The sequence below is a fragment of the Oryzias melastigma genome, linkage group LG13 (genome assembly GCF_002922805.2).
Source record: "Oryzias melastigma strain HK-1 linkage group LG13, ASM292280v2, whole genome shotgun sequence".
Taxonomy (NCBI): Eukaryota; Metazoa; Chordata; class Actinopteri; order Beloniformes; family Adrianichthyidae; genus Oryzias; species Oryzias melastigma.
In genome coordinates, this window is record NC_050524.1 from 29,029,904 (window position 1) to 29,051,025 (window position 21,122).

Below are 21,122 nucleotides of genomic sequence, written 5' to 3' on the forward strand. Positions count from 1 at the left end.
TGAAATCAAGAACTCTTGTTTGGTGCATTCAAGAACCTGCATCACATTTTCTGTCTTCACACGGCAGAAATGAGTAGCTCCACTCTTCCAAAGCTGGAACCGACTGATGTAGACTTTCGTGCTGCTGCACTTATTCTTTGAAGTTCTTCATTAACACTTCTGTTGTCCCTGAATGCATCAGTGGGTCGACTGCCATCCTGCCAATTAAAACAATATTGTGCAGTGAGCAGCAGAGCCTGAGTAGTTATAAGGAAAAAAAGCCAAGCTGTCTTTCCCACTATGGGAATTTCTGTCTCCTGACTTAATACAAAGCCTTGGCTCTTGGAGCTGGATCTTTTCAGCGCCGCACATCACCGTCCCAGAATAATGATGAACTTCGGCTGACACTGTACTCTGCTGATTATTTTTAACTATTTGTGTGTGTGTGGCTGGTGGAAGCTGAATGAAGCTGACACAGCATGAGCAGCGTTTCGCACATGAGCTCAGAGCTGCCGCCCCGATTCTGTCTGCCAGCGCCGGGTCGGCTCAGAACCAGGCCAGCGAGCAGCGTAGCCCAGACCTGACCGCAACTCTGCCAGACACAAAGAAAAAAACTCCACTTTGAGAGCATGTTAACACCCGCAGATTACCGGAAGTCCACTGTAATGTAATCTAATCCCAGAAAAGGGTGTGTGTTTGTGCAAATGTGCATGTAGATGTGCACACACATGTACATACAAAGACGAAAATAGCAAAAGTCAGCATCTGAAAATTAAGACATTTTGAAAGAAAACCTCCTAAAAGTTAAATTTGCAATCAAAATTAAAGCATGTTTTTTATCTAGTTTCCATGTTATATCTTTCTCTCATAAATTTCTGACAAATTTTAGAACCCTTTGTGGCCCATGAATCAAAAAGTTTGGCCTAAACAAATAAATGAAAGGATAAAAACTGAGTAAGAACATGAAATATTGGACTTCAAAAGAAAACTAACAGACTGTATGAGAGTTAATAATGTAGTGCCATTGAAGAAAACATAATTAAAGTCTATCTTAAGAATACAATCAGAGCTGTTAATGGTTTTAATTCTCTTTTGTCAGATTTCTGTCGCACATACATGCTCCATGGAGAGTTCAGCCCATGGATCTGCTCCCCTATGATCAAAGTTTTCATGTTTATTCTGCTTTGAATGGAGATGAAGACTTTTTCTGGCAGTTGTACACTAAATCTAAACACTCTAGATTTACAGTCGGAGGACTAAATATGAGGAGGACATGTGCTCTATACTGCTTCTTTACATCATGTTTTGAATAAAATGAGAAAAAATGTATATTTTCTGCCTGGTTCACTGGGTTAACAGCTGGCTGTGCTCACAGTTGTGCTGTTGTGTGTCTCTGTTTCCTTGCAGCATGTGTTCTAAGGAGGTGCTGCCCGTCACCTTCCAGGCCTGCGTCGTTCCCAGAGACTGCGATGTGACTGAGTGGTCCGAGTGGTCGGCCTGTTCCAAGGAATGCTATGACCCCAACAACCCCAGCGGGGGGCAGCGCACCCGCACCAGGAGGGTGAGCCAGTTCCCCCTGAGTGGAGGGGGAGAGTGTCCAGAGCTGGAGGAGAGCGAGCCGTGCAGCCCCCAGGCAGACACGGCGCCCCCCTGCACACTGTAAGTATATATATATACAGTATATGTGCGTCCACTTGTAGACTAAATTCATGTACGCTGGTATTTTTCATCTGAGGTGGTATCTGGCTCAATGGTGTTGGATAACTCCAATATTGGTCATCATTTTTGTTGCACCGGTAATGTTAGGCTGGGGATGTGAGGGACTGTAAGCTTACGGGAGAGTGCATACAGGTGGTTGATGGGAAATGCGGGTGGGATTGCTCAACAGCAACAGTCCCACCCGCATTTCAGAAGAAAATTTCTAATGATTTACTTCCGCTCTGCTGAAACTGTCCTACAAAATGACTCAAGTCTTCAGACTTTGGCCAAAAAAGGGAAATCTCAATTAAAAGACCACTGAGAACACTTTAAAAATATTGTGGATCCCAAAGACAGGGGTTTCTTATGGATCACATATGTGAATTGCAGTCTAAAACAAGTGTGAGAGATACGCTTCCAACCACAGAGAGCAAGGCTTTGCTTTCCACACGAGGAAACTGAAAGACGTTTCTAGACTTTTTAGAGACGGCTTCATTCCATGTCCTAACTTTGTTCACAAAACAACAAAAATGAGTAATGGTGAGGATCCTGATAGTTGGATAATTCCTTCATCATTTCAGGTATGTAGACTCATAGGGTTTATGGTGCAACAGCAATGAAGATGTTGTCATCTCCTTGCTTGGGTGACAGTTCATCATCCTCACCAACATCCCAGAACACATCAGCTCCAACAGGAAGAAGGAAACCTGACGCCTGCTAGAGTATTAGTTACAAGTAGTCTGAATGTTTCGACAAAACACACTGTCTGATGTTTTAGTGTCTCGTCTTTTCACCGTCAGCAACACCTGGAAGACCACTGAGTGGACGGAGTGCAGAGTGGACACACTGCTGAGCCAGCAGGATCGTCGTCGTGGAAACCAGACCGGTTTGTGTGGAGGAGGAATCCAGACTCGTGAGGTCTACTGTGTGCAAGTCAACACTGAAACGCCCCCAAACCTCAGGACTAAAGAGGGTAACAGTCTGTCAGAGCTCACATGTGTCCATCACTCTTTTACTTTAAAGTTATTGACACAATTTTTGTTAATTATTAGAACAACTGAATTAAAAAAAAAACACAATAAAAAAACCACTATACTGTAAGCAAATTTTCTGGAATATAATTCACATCGGAGTATAAGTCGCACCAGAGTATAAATCGCATTGAAGTATAAGCTGCACTGGAGTATAAGTCGCATTGGAGTACAAGTCGCACCAGAGTATAAGTTGAACTGAAGTATAAGTCGCATTGGAGTATAAGTCGCATTGGAGTATAAGTTGCACCGAATTTCACCGAAAGTTGCAGCAGAGTATAAGTCGCACTGGTGTAAAAGTCGTAATGGAGTAAAAGTCGTATTGGAGTTTAAGTTGCACCAGAGTATAAGTCACACTGAAGTATAAATTGCATCAGAGTACAAGTCACATTGGAGTTTAAGATGCACTGGAGTATAAATTGCACATGGGTTTACCGGAGTATGAGTTGCCCTGGAGTAGAAGGCGTTGGAGCAAAAAAATGCATAATAAAGTAGACAAACCCATATATAAGTATCACTGGAGTTTAAGTTGCACTTTTGGGAGAAAAGTACAAGACTTCTGAATAAATCCACTGATCCAGCAGTAACGCTGCGTTCACACCAAATGTGATTCCTTTGTCAAATTTGAATTTGCCGCTTCTTTTTCGACACGCGTCAAATTTGCACGTACTGCCTCTTTTGACGTGCCTCAAATTTGATGCTTAATGCTAATCTAAAAAATGTTCATAAACTAGATCAGGGATAGGCAACTGGAGAAGCTATTGTAAAGCTTTTAGCCTCTTCAGAACAGTCAGATTCTGCAGTTCTTCACACAGAACTTGTTTCATCTTTTGTTTGTCCATCTGTTCTTCAATTGGTTTATAATTCAGGGGTGGGGTGCTTTGCTGATGATGTCTCAATTCTCTCAATTCTCTATTTTTGCTCTGATTTTTTCCTCTTTATATTGTTAAAAGGGATTCATCTGTTTTGACTTTTGCTCAGCTCAGACAAAGAGCCTGGAGGTCTGCGGCTCGTGCGTTCTGTGTTTTAGAACTGTCATTTGAAATTTGAGCAAAAGAGACATGCACGCCAAAGGTTTTGTAGTTTTCATGTCATTTTGATTTTTTTTTTTTTTTGTCATGGCATCTGTAGACAACAATCTGATGATTTCACACAGTGAACCCTCAGAAATGTTGTAAAAATGTTTTAATCGAATGTCTTTGGAAGCTCAGAGCTTTTTCTGAATGTGCACAGACATACACCCGAGAGATCCATCTGCAGTGAGCGTGCACGCCTTGTCAGTGCTCATTGAAACCAGGTTGGGCTGAATGAAGGAACTCCTGAGCCTGTCTGCTGGAGACACTGATTGGCCAGCCTGACATACTGCTGGAATAAATCATCATATTACTGACTTTTCTTTCCGCATGTGTCCCTCATGACTAATTTAATTTTTTGTGTGGCTCTGCAGCGCTGCGGCCAGTGGACAGTGAGCTCTGCCAGGGCATCACTCCAAACACAACCCAGCTATGCCACATCAACTGTCCTGTGGAGTGTGAGGTGTCGCCGTGGAGCGCCTGGGGACCCTGCACCTTTGAGAACTGTCAAGACCAAGCCACCAAGAAAGGTATAAAAACATCAGACTGTGATTTGGCGTCTGCTTCTTCTGCATACCTATCTGCTGCTCTGAGATCTTAGAAGCTGTACTAACTACTGTACGTGTTAATGAAGTCACTGAAGCTTTGTGGTGGCACTGAAGTGATGCATAATGCTGTCCAGCAGTGCATCTGCCATAATTAGCACATGCTGACTCTTCTGTAGTTAAAGAAACTTCCTTTCCTTCATATAAATGAGAGTCTGCTCACAGTCGTTCACTGCCACTTCTGCTCCTTTCATTTGTGATGTCAGCAGACTTTCTAACAGCCACTCACTTGCCTCTCATTATAAACAGAGATCTTGACTCTAACTGAAGCAAAGGACTTGGAGCTGTCCGACGTTTTTTAGGTGCAAATGAGAACCAAAAATGTATACATAAAAATATGTAAAGTACACAATTTGAGGTTCTCAAGATTTAATTTAGGTTTGTAGGTTTGTATTGATTCTCTCTTAATCTTTGCAAACAATGACAGAGATTAAGAAATGATTTTCACTCAAAAATTTGGGCCAAGTTGGGGGGGACTATAGCGAGCCAGCCAGCTGCTAGCCAGCCATCCAGTGGAGAGTGTAGCGAGCTGCTCTGTCCAGGGTCCGGCAAAGCAAGTGAGCGCCACCACTCAGGACTGGCAGAGCCAGTGGGGTCACCGCCTCGGCTGCTGGACACACATGGGCGCTTGCTAGCTTGCTATGCTATGATGGCTAATATAGCAAGCCAACTCACTGAGTTTCTACTTAAGCCAATGTGGCCAAACACAGCTGGGGCCACCACAGAAACTGCGGACAAACCCATTCGGGGCCCACATTTTCTGCCCACTTTTAAACCACATGGGGCCCAAATGGGTTTGCTACAGCTGGGTGGTCAGGCTGTTTGAAGTTTCAGCTCCTGCCATTAAATGTTTTTCCTTCTTGGTGGCTCTATAGATTCATACTTGTACAGTCATGTTTCCTGAGCTCTGTTTTTTTATACTTTTATCTGGGTGAATATTCAATTCTGATTGGCTGCAGAGTGTACATTAAACAGTTATTATGTATACCTAACAATGAAAGTTCCTGACATGGAGATGGAATGTTGTCTATAATTGGGCAGGATTTGACACCGGTTGGTTAATGGAAAAACATAAACTTGGAACCCATGATTATAAATAATTGTATTATTAATTAATGACAGAAATGGTTTGTGTGTTGACACAAATTTAAAGATTGGAGTCACTAGTGGATATTTCTGGCAATAAAGACAATTTAGTGAACTTCTTGTGGACTTTGAAACAAGCTTTTGCTTCATCTTCTGAACAAAATAAACGGTAGGAGGTGCACTTTCCATCCAAAATAATTATTTTTGTCACTTATCATGAAGCTTAGCTAATAAACTTCCTATGTTCTCTGTACTGTTAGTTAGTTCTCATACACCAGCTGCAGTAGAGCGAGGCGCAGGTTACCATGACAATGCATCACATCGCTTGTTCAGTCCACTTCTTGTGAAAAGCAATTAAAACATTTACAATTGCACAATTTAAGTTCTGATAATTGGTTAAATATTTGTTTATTTTGTAATTGACAATGGTATAAACAGGGTTAGTGTTATAAGGCATTCCCCCTTACATGTTTCACTGATGTTTTTGGATTTACTGACTCGTCCACTGTGGGATGCAGAGCATCGTCTTCTCTGCAGGCACACTCACACACACCACGCTGGTGGCTCACCCACCGATTAAACGCTGGTTTTTCACCAGTCGACAAAAGTGTGATTGAAAAGTGGGAAATGGTCCCCCCCCCCCCGTTCCCATTGGGACCTGCAGTCACTCCAGGGCATTATTGTCTCTTCTGTTTGGAGCGGGAGTGGAGGGGTAAGGACTGAGTGACCTTGGTCTCAGAGTCACACCCATTAATGAATGGTTTATGAAGGTTTTATATTTCATGAAGCCACCTTAACCTCTGTGGGGGTTCTTTGTTTTAGCAGCATGAGAAAACAAGTGCATGATTAAAAACATGCACTAAACATATTTAAAAAAAAGATGGCTGTCACGTTTTTAAATATTTTTTACATTTACCCTAAAATCCTTGTGGCAGGGTTCAAACTGAGGAAGAGGAGGATCATCAATGAGCCCACAGGTGGGATGGGAAACTGCCCCCACCTGGTAGAAGCCATCCCGTGCGACGACCCCAGCTGCTTCGAGTGGCTGGTGGTTAAACTGGAGGGGTGCGTTCCTGACAACGACAGGGAATGCGGACCAGGAACACAAATCCCACAAGTCCAGTGTGTCAACAGCGAAGGTAAGGACAAAGACGTGTAGCATCTGTGATCGAAGGGTGGGGGGGGGTGGTATTCAGAGAGGGGGAGGGGCATCACGGTGAGAGGACAGATGCTGTCAGACAGAAGAGGTCAGCATAATTGAGATAGTTCAACACTTCTGCAAGAAAAACCAGCAGCTATCATCTGTGCATAGAAATGCACCAACAGTGTCCAAAAATAGATCCAACTGTCAATACGGAGGTCAACTATTCTTATCTATAACTGTTGGAAGCTCTGCAGGTTGGATGGCAGGCTGTTTGAGCCTACACAGATGAGAGATTCAAACATGTTTTTGTTGCATTTTTTTATGATTGAGGACATATATTACAAAAATTAAGATTATTATTTTATTTCTGATTATTTTTTTTTTTATTCAAATAGTTGTGAATCAGGAGCAGAAGCAAAAGTGCAAAAAAACAAGTTAGTGGAACATAGAAGCTACTACGGCAAGCCGCAAGCTCCCTCTCTGCTGCATTCTGATGCATCCACTTGTAGACATCTAAATCCAGCTTTGTTTTCCTCCTCTGAGCTGACGCCAACACAACTCAAAGGCAAATTTCTAATAAACTCTGAAAAACTATGTCCTAGAAAATGACACTGAGTGGGATTTTGAAAGTGTTTTAGCTTGCAAGATGTATTCTGGATTTCATTTCAGGCTTTTCTAGAGTTGTGCAGTGAAAAGTCCAGAAAAAGGAATGTACGGGGAATTTCTCTGTTAAAAACGTTTCTTAATTTCATATAATGTATGCAGCTTCCACTCATTTATCTTGATACACTTAAATGATGTAAAACAATCTCTAAATCATCAGCCTTCAGTCAGAAGCTCCCAACACTTTGCTAGAAATAGAGAAGATCCTTCCTGCCTGCCTGCCTGGAGGAATCCATAATAACTCTTCAAGTTTGACAGAGCGGCAGCATCCACCGCTCAGGAACCTGAGAGCAGGCGTGAGTGCTCGAAGCTTGGAACGGAAACTGAGGCTCACAGAGCTGGACTGAAGAGGACTGCATGCTAGTATCCTGACTCCTATCTACTTGGATCAACAAAAAAGCAAGAATATGACTAGAAATCCTCATGTTGGAGCTTTGAAGTTATGTTGTGCACAGATTGTGACTTAAGCTCCTCAATCTTACATCAATTACTAACTGAGCGTATAGTTGGATATTTTACTTCCCCAGATTTTTGTGGCTTGCTCACTCTTCATACCTGAAACTCTAAAAGCTTTAAGACAGACCTCGTCTTTATCAAATTGTCCTGCTCTCAGTCTTGAGAAGCTCTCAGTGGGAAAGCTGCTCCCACTTTTCCTCCCCAGCACCATTTTCAATCAGACGTGTAAATTACATTAGGCTAAATGTTCTCCACTCCCCGTCTCAGATTCAGCTTTTGCTTCTCGTAAGCTCTGAGTGTCCTATAGAGTCTGAGAGCATTTCTTCTCTGGAGGCAGAAGAATTGGAGGAGCGCTATTGTTTTGGGGGACTTCCAGATCAAATGTCTGCATTTATGAGTTCAACTGTCCTAGAAATTCACTTTCATTATTTTTTTTTAATGAAAATGTTTTGTTTTAGGACTTTGTTGTCTTTTTTTCAAAGTTCATGAATAAGGATCATCACAGCTGTTTTTTTTAAATAAATTATCCCCTAATTGTTGCCTTTATTCTTTTTTTTATGCTTCAGTTTGATAAATTTTTTTATATATTAATATTTTTAAGGTTTATGGATATGTTTATTAATTTAGTTGTTTGTTCTTTTGCAAATTCTGTTTCTCAGCATTGGGTCCTCCTCTTACCCGATTCATGACATCAGTGAGCAGTGGGTTCCACTGTCAGCCCCTCTCACATCCCATAATGGATGAAGCTATTCTTGATAGAGAATGATACTTTAGAACTTTCACTATAATCAACACCAACAAACTCAGTAGTCAACACTCCCAATTTCCATTCTATGTGTTTGGCACTGCAAATGAATGTAACTGTAACACTGGTTTCCGCGCAGGTCTTTTTGTAGAGAAGCAGCTTTGCCGTGATGCCATCCTTCCTATGCCAACTCTCTGTGAGGTGCCTTGCCCCAAAGACTGTGCCTTGAGCCCCTGGACCCAGTGGTCGCCCTGCTCTCATACCTGCTCTGGGAAAAATGCGGAAGGAAAGCAGACCCGAGTTCGTTCCATCCTAGCTTACAATGCAGGGGAAGGTAAGAGAGTTCACGTGCAGAAGTCTTTACTAAATACGTCAGTGCAGTTTAGACAGACACAGGTGTATGAGTTCCTGACACAGGTAACATTTCTCTCCTTCGATGAACCAAAGTTTTGTGTTTTCTGTCCATTAACTCTTTACATAATGTATTTTTCTTCTTTGTTGTGTTTTTTAGTGTGTTTCTTTGCTGCTGGACAGCAAAGGCAAAGTTGTGGTGCGGTCACGGGTGTATCCAGCCATGAATGAGAACTATTGTAGTCAGAAGGACCACACAGATGCTGACTGTGCTGCTGCACCAAAGATCTGAATTATGTACATAAATAAGACCAAGCAGACAAAAAGTCACATTTGATACCTTCTGATGCTTATTTGCTATTTGCCGTTGACCCATCAGACAGATATTCATAATGTGATATATTTCTGATGAAATAACCACACAAGGGAATGAATCATTTACCATTAGATTCTCAAAAAAAAAGATCTAAAAAAATCTTCTTGTGTCTCAAACTTTCCAAGCTCTTTGCATTATTTTGATGTTACATATGTTGTTGTGTACTTGAATCATACCTGAAGCTTTTATATAAATCAATTTAGGACCCTGAGAGGCTAATGTGAGGATGCTTGTTGCCATGGTAACCAGAACGGTCCCTTAAAAGTTCATAGTTTGGCCACAAGCAGCAGTTTCAGAGAATGTCTGTAAAATCTATAAAAGTTGTTTTTTTTCCCTTTGTGTCCTGCAACCATTTAACTCTCCTATTCATAATCAATTGTAAAGTTTTGTCTTTTAAGGGCAGGTAAAAGTAGAAAAAGGTATCAGTTTTAACACACTTTACCTTTCCTGCGTTTGCATGAATGATTGTGTCTTCCTCCGCAGTGACAGGTAAAATTGTGGCGTGGGTCACTGTGATGCAGGGTAAGACGTAACTACAGGACTTACTGCATCAATTAATAGAAAATGATGGCTTTAATAGATGGAGTTTCTTTTCTTTACTTCTCTTTAAGGTCCATCACTGCTTTCCTTGATTGATCCAATATTTGGTATCGTCATATTTCATAAATGCTGTAATTTTGGCTAATGTAGAAAGTGGTTTCCCTGTGCTTGTTGAGATAATAGTACAATCTTAAAATCAATAATTCCATTTTAAAACTAAGTAAATTCACCAGCTTAGATCCTGCTAATACTTGTGAGTTTTGAGGAAATTTCGCTCTGCAACACGCGTTCAAACGGCCACTTCCAATGAGAAGTCTACGTAAACGCGGGAGAATACACGTTTCTGACTTCCATGTTCAAAACTCTTGCATTCATGCCTCACTTTGCAAATGTCTACGACCATGTATGGGCACTACAAAACATGCACCCAGTGAGCGCGCGTCAAAAGTTAAACCAGGCTGAACTTTGACCAGTTAATTACTACAGTTGGTGCCTGGCGGGAATTATATGACACCAAGTCTTTAATATATCATAACAGAGCTGTGAAAGAAAAACTCTGGACCAAGAATTGTGAGATTTGCACCGTTTTGATGCTTTTGCACCAAGATTCGTCCAATAAGAAAAGAAGAAGAAGCCTCTTCCTGGTTGTCCAGTACGAATTCTGTGAACTAAACTCGTGTTCAAGACATTTAGCACATTCTTAAATGCGTGTCGTATTCGCGGTGCGTCCAAAGCATTAGAGACTACATTGACAAGGAGGAACACGTCTTGTACTTTTGTACACCAACAATGAGAATCACAGCCCAATATTGACTGAATAAATCCATAATCACCTCTTTAAGATGTAAGATGTAGATCTGAAACCACCCTTTGAATGTGAACGTTTCATGTTGTAGAGAAAGTCTTGAAGAAACCCCTTTTTGGTTTCCTTAGCTTGATTCCAAAGGAAGACCAACCAAAGGGGAACCAGCATTAGGGCTTAAGCCCTAATGTTCATTGGGTCAGAATTAATATTAAGTCTACTTGATCTTAAATGTTGATGACATTTATGTTCATCTCAAAATGTATTTTTTGTAATAAAAGATTATTCTTAGATTCCCCTTTGGTCTGGTGCTCTCTATTCTCTTTGATCCAAGTGACAGTGGTGCTATCAACACTAAGATATTTAGCCTTTGTTTCTCCAGCAACTCCTCTGTTTCCTTGTTCTCCAGGAGGAGTCCAGTGTCCCAACGTTAGTGCTCTCCTAGAGGTGAGGAGCTGTAACGACCATCCCTGCACTGTTTACCACTGGCAAACTGGTCCATGGGGACAGTGCATCGAAGACTCCTCGTTTCCCTACACCAACATGTCCGTGGGCGTCACGCGACCAGACGATGGGTCCTGCGCCGTGGGGATGCAGACCCGCAAAGTCATCTGTGTCCGTGTCAATGTGGGACAGGTTCCACCCAAAAAGTAAGATTTACCACAAATAAAAGATGAAAAGATGCAATCAGGAGCAAGGCAGTTCAAATTATGTTTGGAAGGTATGAAATCAGGGTTCTTTCATTGTCAAGAATGAAATATTTCACTGCTAGACAACCCAAATATTGCTTGTTCTTATTCAAATCCCTAAAACATTTGGAGAAAGATACAAAAATTCAGGTTTGTATGATGACTTAGGAAACATCAGAATAGCAATGTGGCATGTCAGTGACTCTACTGCTGGTTCTGGTGCAAGTTTCCTTCTCTTTAATGGGAGTTGTTGCATTTATTCAGGAAAGAAACATCAACCATGATCAGTTTGACTGGATTTCTTTTGGCTTGTTCTTTATTTCACCTTGTGAAGATCATGAGTCTAACTGTTCATGTGAAGAAACTGTAATTATTCTACAGTACTGTGAGATAAAAGGTAAAATCTAGAATGTTTGACAATGTTTTTCCATGTTTTTAAGCTGGAGGGACTGACTGAAAGAGGGCTCATTGCCGTGACATGTAATAACACGTTCCCTAGTTGTTCTGGTTTTATTGTTGGCGTGTTTCTGCTCTAATGCAGTTTGTGATGGTTTGTGTTTTGGTTGTCTGCTGCTGGTGTCTGGTGGAGGTGTTCACTGAGAGACTGATGAGGCGCAAAGCTGCCGGCCAACTGTTCAAGCATCTGCGCGCCGCTCCTTCCCTGGAGGTGTCTTCAGGGAACATGAATTATCTGTTAATTTATTCATCACAACAGTCTCATTGTTCTTGCCGCAGAGCAGCATTAAACAGTGGAACCCCACCAGGGCCCCATGCTGCATATGGGAAATAATCCTTGTCTTTATTCCTGCGTTTACACCGTATTCTGCTGTTTCACACTGAGCAGTGAGTCTGCTGCTATGGGACACATTAGCACATCAATGCAGTCGGGTAAATATTGTGTTGAGGTATTTGAGAATAAAAGAGATTCGTTTTGTTCAAATGAATATGGGAAACATGTCCATTTAATATCACAGTTTTTTTTCTGTTTCAAATTTGGGGTTCACAGTGCTGACTTTCCATTTTATAAATGAGAAAAGCAGGTTCTAAGATGCCATCTCAATGGAAACAATAAGATCCAAGCCATTACCAGCTATGAATTGGAAGGGATAAGATACCATGCTGACATTTTAAACTGACTAAAGTGGAGATTAAAGAGCCCCTGATATCAAAACCAGGAAGCTCCTCACTGTTCATGGAGGGTACATTATGTGGCTGTATACCAAGTGAAAAAGGGGTAGAGTGATAGTGTCTGAGCAAGATGACACGACAGAGATCCATCAGGACATCAGTAAGATTGCAAACAGTGGTAGAGAGCTTAGTGAATAGCTCAGTCAGCATAAATCGAGGAGAGCAATGGGAGGTGAATGGACAATCACTGGAAGACAGCCACTTGTATGGTATGAGGGAGGATTCACAACAGGAAATCCTACTGTGTCTTGAAATGTGTAGACTGAAGGACCACAAATAGTTATTGATCACAGGCACTGCGCACAAGGTCAATGAAGGCCTGGAATCTTCCACAGCAGGCAGGATTCATTGTGTGGCAGAATACAACAGCAGGGTGTAAAAGGCTAGCAGCGACGGGGGTATGGGTATGCAAGGCCATCAACTAGCTGGATCAGTCGGACAGAACATGAGTCACAGAGACTCCAAGATCAAGGTGGGCACCCTCAAAGGTGGTGAATGAATAATCCCATCCAGAAACCAACAAGATAGGGATAACGACAAACCACTAAATAAGGTTTTGGAGATGGATGTAACAGCCCCACATCATTGCAAGATCTAAGAAGAAAGGACAACTTGAGAAAAATTTTGAGAAGACAATTGCTTTGGAAGGTAAAGGCAAATTGCCCCCTGCGGTAATTGGAGCACTTGGAGTTCTAGCCCCAAATTGGAATAGGACCAACATTTGTAGACACTGGGAGATCTAAGACTCCAAAGAAGCATGATGAATTATATGTCCTATAGTTATGTATTGTCATGATTTCGGAGCAAAGCAGACCCAGATACTCGTAACCCGGAAGGACCACGGAAGGCAGATGGATGATAGAAAGTTTCTTTATTGTCCGTGGGGAGTTTGTGGAACTGTAGCCAGGACTGGAATCTGTATATGTCATGAGGAGATGAGGGGTCTGGCAGAATGAAGGTCCAGGAGGTGAGTGGAGCTGATGATGGTGTGGCGTCAGAGGAGGTAGATCTCTTGATGTAGAAAATCCAGACAGGTTGATGGGAGTGTTAGACCCAAGATGGCACGTGAGATAAAGAACCTGGATTTCAGTAGTGAGCAAACCATAAGATGATTTTCCAAGAGTAGCTCCTGTCTGTGGCTCACTCTGTCCATCTTTTTCTTTTAGGTGTCCTGAGAGTCTCCGCCCAGACACCGTCAGACCCTGTTTGCTTCCTTGCAGGAAAGACTGCATTGTCAGCCCTTACAGCGAGTGGAGCCCCTGCCCATCAACATGTCCAGGAGGTATGTTCAGATCATCGTCATATAAACAGAATTGTAACATGTAATGTGGGTCTTTAAGCTACCATTCCTTGGCTCTACGTGATTTAGCTTTTCACAAACAAGGATACATGGACCTATTACAACAATAGACATCTTTTTCTTTAGGTAGTAACTCCAAGAAGAAACAATTCAGGAAACGGATCATCATCCAGGTCCCAACTAACGGAGGACAGGACTGTCCTGAGGTTTTGGTCCAGGAAAGAGAGTGTGAAGCTCGTTCTGTTTGTCCTGGATACAGGTGATAGATTTAGGCTACACACTGTACCTGTATTTTCAGCATTCCAAGCCACACTGTCACACCATTGTCATGTGCTCTAATATCTACTGTCAGATGGAAAACCCACAAATGGCGCAGATGTCAACTGGTTCCGTGGTCGGTCCGGCAGGACAGTCCTGGCGCTCAAGAGACATGTGGGCCGGGTCTGCAGTTTCGAGGTACAGACAGAAAACAGATGGGACAAGCAAACACTTTGTCATTCTTTTAATGTACAGTACTTCTTTGAAGTTGTGTCCATAAATAATTAATCAAAGACAACTTGTTTCTAGCTGTGGTTCGATCCACTATCACAAAGAATTTCGACTGAACCAACAAGATAGAAACTTTCAGCTTAAACTCTTCGGCTTGACGAAAGTTTCCCAAAGAACTTTACAAACATTCTTAAATGTGATCCCATATTTTAGGGCTTCAGGAGTAACAAGTCAAACCAAAAAGAATTATTTTCTTTTCTTAAAAGTTGAAAAATCTTGAATTCATAGATTCCTGGTGTTTTTGAGACTATTCTTAGAGACTAGGTCAGTGTGGCCATTCAGGAATAAAACCTGAACCTACAAACTTGACTGGGCTCAGTCAATGTGATTTGCTTTGGACAGCCTTTCTGTGCCTTCTCCACAACTTTTTTTTTATTATTCTGGAGTTTAGTCTTAACTTTCATCCATCTTGCTTCTTTTGGTGTCCAATCTAGCCTGAATATTCTTGAGGCTTGTGGGTTTTTCTTGCATCCCGCAGGGTGCAAAATATCTACTTTTATGCAGACTCTGGTGTAGACTTAGAGGTTGATACTTCTAACTAATGCAATACTCTGTACTTTATTTTGAAGAGGTTTCTCTGTATCCAACACCAGTATATTAAAATCAATTGTCATGGATCATGTATGAAAAGTGGCCTGTCCAAATATTGATGAATCTAGCAGTGTATAAATGGAAATATATAGAAATTTCTAGGATTTTTTTGTTCAAACTTCTTAGTAGTCATTTGAATACATTTAGTACTGTCCATTGGCTTTTAGTCTGAGGGTTTTAAGGGGAATTATAGATAATAGCTGATAATTTGTTTATTTTCTGATATATGAGATTAACAATTAGTTTTGCTGAAGTACTGTTAAGTATAAGTAGATGTTAAAATAAATTTTATTTCAAAAATTTAGGAGAAAAACATGTCATGAAATTATTAGAAAGTAATTAAAATGTTTGAAAACTTAAAAAAAATGGATTTGGTTAAAATGTTTGCACTGATTTGCTGTTCACACATGCACTATTTTGTAAAACCTTTACGTTTTTGTGGTTTTAAAAAGAATATTAGATTTATTTTCTAAAAAAAATAAAAAAAAAATACCCAGAATCTGCATTTGTCCTTTGATGAGCCAAGAGCAGCTGGGGTGCTTGGGATGTTTCGGAGATGAGCGTTTAGGCTTGGAGATATATTTAATGTCTCAGAAAGCTGTGCTGAGTCTCTGGTCTGCATGAGCTGAAGGCACGCAGGCAGCTGAACTGTTCTTCCCATCAGAGCTCCTGCTGACGCCTCAGACACAAACAGCGTTATCTGATGCCTGCAATCAGCATCCTGCTCCTCCATTCGAGGAAGCTCTTATCATTATGCTCCATTAGATGAAACAGAGCCGGCTGAAGCAGGAGACTTTATTACAAGTCTTTGACTCCTCACTCATTCAGAACAATTCCTCATTGTTATAGCCATTTCTGGCTAAAGCTCCTTCTCAGCTTGTGGCAGAGAGAAGATGAAGCCCAGAAATGTCGGATTTATGGGTGTCGTTCTCTTCTTGTTTTTTGGAGTTTGCTGTCAGAGTTGAATCGATGCTCCAACACAGCCGGAGGTGTAAATCTTTCAAAATCTCCTCTGATCTTTTGCTTTCTCTTGGCCTTCTGCAGCCATTTCGTGCCGAAAGCAGGACGGCGGTCAAGCAGACGTTGAAGCATGTCTGAAGTCTGCCAGCCCCATGCCGCCTCTCACCCAGCTGTGCCATTTGCCCTGTCAGGAGGACTGTCAGCTCAGCAGCTGGTCCAAGTTCTCCTCCTGCACAGCCAACTGTGTGGGTGTCAGGACCCGGAAGAGGACCCTGATGGGTAAGTGGAAGACTTCCAGATAAATGCATCACCGGAGGGCCACTTACACTTCTAAGTGTTCGTTTGTGTTTTTTTTCCCTGTCTCAGGAAAAAGCAAAAAGCGTGACCAGTGTAAAAACAACCAAATGTACCCCCTGAGTGAGACCCAGTACTGCCCGTGTAAGAAGTACAACGCCCAGCCTGTGGGGAACTGGTCGGACTGCATCCTTCCTGAGAACAGCCGCGTGGAGGGTCAGCTCGGCATGAAGGTGCAGGGGGACATCAAGGAGTGCGGTCAAGGCTACCGCTACCAAGCCATGGCGTGCTACGACCAGGACAGTCGCTTGGTGGAAACTTCTCGCTGCAACAGTCATGGTGAGTCTTCCCTTGGACCTAATAACTAGTGTTGGCCACAAAAGACCCTTAAAGTTCCCTGGAGGTTACCAAATCTCACCACTATTGGTATAGGGAAAAACTGATTTATATTGCGACATTTCGTTTGGCAATACTTGCGGATTAGACAATATCTAGATAATTATTTATGAACATTTACTGTTGTTTCCTACCTAAACCTCTGGGGGAGATCAGGTAGAGTGGAGCAAAAAAGCACATATGTGGTGGTGAAAGTCGTGATCAGAGACTTTCAACGGTAACAGGATAAAAGACATAATTTTCTAAAAGTGTGTGACAACTTAATTACAGTTTTTCTTCCAACACTTTTAAACTTTATATTGAACTTCTAGTTTTCTGAATTATTTAGAAAATTTCCTGCATTTTTTTCCTGTCCGAGTACCATAAATGTATTCTGTTTTTGATTATCTCAATCATTTTTATTTCTTTATTTTATCGTTTTTAGTCAATATTACATTATTCTTATCCTTAAACAGTTGCAAAAAAAAAAATGTACCTTTAGCTCTTTAATGTGCAGTTTGGGTTAGCGTGACAACACTGCCACTACAGTTCTCTATAAAGATTTCTGTGACTGTCTGATCCCAGGCTACATCGAGGAGGCGTGCATCATCCCTTGTCCCTCTGACTGCAAGCTGAGCGAGTGGTCCAACTGGTCCCGCTGCAGTAAGTCTTGCGGCAGTGGGGTTAAAGTTCGCTCCAAGTGGCTCAGGGAAAAACCCTACAACGGTGGGAGACCATGTCCCAAACTGGACCACGTCAATCAGGTGAAAGGCTAGAATTCCCACAGATGTGAACGCCTCGTTTCTTCCTCCAAGAGGTTATATTCTGAGTTTGCTGTAGTGATTCATTCACGTGTGTTGATAGAGCAAAATTCTAACACCTCTAAAATATGAGAAAAACAGGGAAATGTGATAAAAAAAAGGAACCAAAAACTAGATCTAACTCAGCTCAAGCATAAACTCACTGAGTTCATGCTTGAATGCCTCACAATTCACTTTTAAGACTAAACAATGCATTTAGGCACAAAACAGAATAACTCATACATTTGCATGCATGCCAAAATTCTAATTTTGTCCCAAGGAAGCTGATGTCCTGAATAAATCACAATCGTGACTCATTTTATTATCTATAAGGTCAAATTCAGGATAAAATATGTGGGATATGCTCATTTTTCAGAATATTAGGTATTCACAACAGGATTTAAGGAGAGGAAAAAAGCATTTATTCTATTTTGAGACAGCTTGATGACTTTTTATCAGCTGAATGCTTTTTTAGTCTAATTATCTCTTCATAGGAATACTACTCATGTCTTCTTCTCCCTTTGTTCTACCGTTTCATTGCTGCGACATCCACAGGCTCAGGTAGGTGCAAAGTTTGTTTTCCTTGTTTTATTTGTGAATACATTTGTATAACAGGCTGCTGAAGAGTCATCCTTTTAGGGAAGGTAAACATCATCTAGGACCGTTACACAATTACACACATGTGATGATGTATTTTCAAAAAAAGAAGAAAATATAGAATTTAACAGAAGAAAAAGAAGACTTTGTTCATGAGGAAATTAACAAATCAATACTTGCTATACAATTTCTTCAAAATAATAAAAAAATTAAATTTTTTGGACTATTTTTTAAAACTAAATGTGTTCAGTCTCATAGAATATCTTTGCACTTTAGCAGAAACTCCTGCTATTTCTGCGTTAGTTTGAAGAGTCAAATAAGTTTAAAACAAATCCTGTTGATGCTCATATTGTACCTCCCCTGCGTACCTGTCAGGTGTATGAGGTGGTGCCATGCCTCAGTGACTGCGGACAGTACGTGTGGGTGGCAGAGCCCTGGAGTGTGTGGAAAATTAGCAACGTGGACCTAAGGAGCAACTGCGGTGAGGGTGTGCAGACCCGGAAAATCAGGTGAGCGGGGCTGATGTCATGCGGCAAGGTAAAAAAATGTATCAAGGATTTGTTTTTACATACTTTTTTAAAATATATTTGGGGGGATACAAGACTCCAACAACCTGCAAGACAGTTTGCAAGCTGTGTTTTAAAGAAATGACATCAAACCTAACAGAGACAGTGAATGTGAATATTTCTCATTGCATTGAAGCAGATCTTAAAACAAACTCTGTGGTGTGAATGGAGTAAAAAATCTTACGTATATTTGGCTGAATCTCTTCATGACCAGGTGCATGCTCAACACCATAGACGGGCCGTCGGAGCAGGTGGAGGACTACCTGTGTGACCCTGAGGAGATGCCTTTAGGAGCCCGGAACAGCCGTCTACCCTGTCCTGGTGACTGCGTGTTATCGGACTGGGGGTCGTGGAGCCGATGCCCACTGGTAAAGATGTTTTTGGTTCATAGTTTGAATATTTTTGGAGTATTTTGACAAAAATATAATTTAAGCTTAAAGGCCATAAAGATAAGAATGAATGGGAGCATTTTTACACTTCATATGGATGCAAAGGTTTTATAATAGTTTTGTTGTGTTGAAACACTACCTGACCACATTCTCTTATGAAAAAGAGAGTAAAAAACATCTGCTAACAATTCCTATAGTTTTTATGGATTTTTTTTTACTTAATTTGCCTGAAATCTCATATATTGGTTGATAAAACTGAAATATTAGGGTCAGAGATGCCAGTTTTCAAAAAATGTATTTTTTTCATGACGACAAAAGGTTATACTTTCCAAAATAATTTTCTAAAATTAAAATCAAACCCTAAACATTAATGCAAATAAAGTAAAAATTGTGAAGTTTTGTTCCAGCTGCTCATTGGAAGAGTTTTTTCTGTTACTTTTTCAATCAGCTTGATTAAGAAAAAAATATATATATGGAATTACTAAACACAGAAGAATCTCTGTCAATACTGTAATAATTACAAATACTTGTGGGAATTTGTCAAATCAATTCCCAGTTTATATTCTAGTCATCCAGGGATCCAAATGTGAGAAACTCTAAATGTATGCCTATTATTATGATTCAGTTTGGCTCCGCCCCCTCCTTTAAGACACCAACCAGACAAGACACAGAGAAAGTTTTCAAACAAAACTCTTTTTTCCAGCCCTGCAGTGAGAACAGGACTCGTGAGAGGGCTGCTTTCCCGCTGCGTCAACCAGGAAACAACAAGACCTGCCCCCCCACCACAGAAACCGAGCCGTGCAGAAAGAACAGCAACTGCTTCCACTACTCGTACAACATCACAGGTGAGTGCCTGTTCTGGTTGGCCTCCCCCCAGCAGCGAGATGGCGGGTGCAGATTTGGTCGCTGACGGGTTTCTGGTGTGTGTCCCTGCAGACTGGAGCACCTGTCAGCTCAGTGAAAAAGCCGTGTGCGGATACGGCATCAAGACCCGCATGCTGGACTGTGTGCGCAGTGATGGGAAGTCTGTGGACCCCAGCTACTGCAAAGAGGTCAGACCCCGCCGCCTCTTGTTTAACCCTCTGACAGGCTCTGAGATGGATCGACTGAGACTGCGTGATGTTTCTGTGCAGCTGGGCTTAGACAGGAAGCTGCAGATGAACGCTTCCTGCGTGGTGGAGTGTCCCGTCAACTGTCAGCTGTCTGATTGGTCAGCGTGGTCTGAGTGCACGCGCAGCTGCGGCCTGGCAGGTATGCTCTTTGGTTTGAGTCTGACCTGAAGGAATTTCCTAAGGAAATCGTGATATTTTATAATCAAAGCATCAATTTGGGGATTTCTAGGCAGTTTCCTAAAAAGTTTTTAAGTCATCTTCTTTGGAGACTGACCTACGAGAAGACTTGGCTTTCAAATATTTCCACGCATATTCTTGTGTTCTTACTGTGCTTCAGGTAAGCTGTGGAGGAGACGGACGGTGGTCCAGGCTCCTCAGGGAGACGGGAGGCCGTGTCCATATCAGATGGAACAGTGGAAGCCATGCCCAGTTCAGCCCTGCTACAGCTGGAGATACAGCACCTGGTCTGAATGCAGATCTGAGGTCAGTCGGCCGCTCTCCCGTGTGTTTGTGCAGAGTTTACTCTTAAACGTTGAGTCAGTGTTCATGCCAGTCTCTTCAGTTCGTTATTCTTCTCAACAAAAATAACAGGATTCTGTCCTGGAGGGAAACTGAACAGTTGAAATTATGAAATCAGTTATCAAAAGCTAGTAAGACACCTGTCTTAAAGTCTCAATGGTTGGGGTCCATTTTAATGCATTAGGCCACCCAGTATGCAGAAACAGAGAAACAGTTTTCCTTCTTTCCGCTCTCAGGGGGCTCGGTGTGGTCACGGCGTGCGCTTCAGGAACGTGTCGTGCTTTGTGTCCGACGGTTCGGGTCAGCAGGACAGCGGCCTGGTGGACGACGAGCTGTGTGCAGACGTGGAGCTGTTGGTGGACGGAGATGCTCAGATCATCCTACAGGAGGCGTGCACCATTCCTTGCCCGGGTAGGTTCTGCTGAACCTGAAGGAACGCACAGTGACGCATTTATGGCAAGAAGATAATAAAAGTACCAGGTCTGGTTTTTCAGAGAAAGTCTTTCCTTCAATGTAGTAAGACAGAGCAGATAGGTTTGACTGTCAGAGCTTTCTAAGGAGAGTAATTAAAACTTTCTACGATGGTTTCGTTATTGTTCCTCAAGATCTGCCTCTCAATGTAATGTACTGTATGTACACACCAG

At 41.8% G+C, this 21,122-nt stretch overlaps 1 protein-coding gene across 2 annotated transcripts in view; it reads left to right on the forward strand.

The window, feature by feature from the left end:
• Positions 1-21,122, forward strand: part of thsd7aa (thrombospondin, type I, domain containing 7Aa) — a 59,601-nt gene that overhangs the window by 28,421 nt on the left and 10,058 nt on the right. For both annotated transcript variants that reach the window (XR_002917516.2, XM_024259558.2), the window contains exons 3-22: positions 1,387-1,638; positions 2,478-2,650; positions 4,156-4,311; positions 6,408-6,611; positions 8,620-8,814; positions 10,959-11,199; positions 13,593-13,708; positions 13,853-13,985; positions 14,079-14,182; positions 15,911-16,105; positions 16,193-16,459; positions 17,081-17,259; positions 17,851-17,856; positions 18,268-18,401; positions 18,673-18,826; positions 19,551-19,692; positions 19,784-19,899; positions 19,981-20,098; positions 20,297-20,442; positions 20,715-20,889. Coding sequence is in view for 1 of the 2 variants with exons in the window: in XM_024259558.2 (XP_024115326.1) it covers positions 1,387-1,638; positions 2,478-2,650; positions 4,156-4,311; positions 6,408-6,611; positions 8,620-8,814; positions 10,959-11,199; positions 13,593-13,708; positions 13,853-13,985; positions 14,079-14,182; positions 15,911-16,105; positions 16,193-16,459; positions 17,081-17,259; positions 17,851-17,856; positions 18,268-18,401; positions 18,673-18,826; positions 19,551-19,692; positions 19,784-19,899; positions 19,981-20,098; positions 20,297-20,442; positions 20,715-20,889 (3,206 nt within the window). In the remaining variant the exon portion in view is untranslated. The remainder of the gene's footprint in view (positions 1-1,386; positions 1,639-2,477; positions 2,651-4,155; positions 4,312-6,407; positions 6,612-8,619; positions 8,815-10,958; positions 11,200-13,592; positions 13,709-13,852; positions 13,986-14,078; positions 14,183-15,910; positions 16,106-16,192; positions 16,460-17,080; positions 17,260-17,850; positions 17,857-18,267; positions 18,402-18,672; positions 18,827-19,550; positions 19,693-19,783; positions 19,900-19,980; positions 20,099-20,296; positions 20,443-20,714; positions 20,890-21,122) is intronic.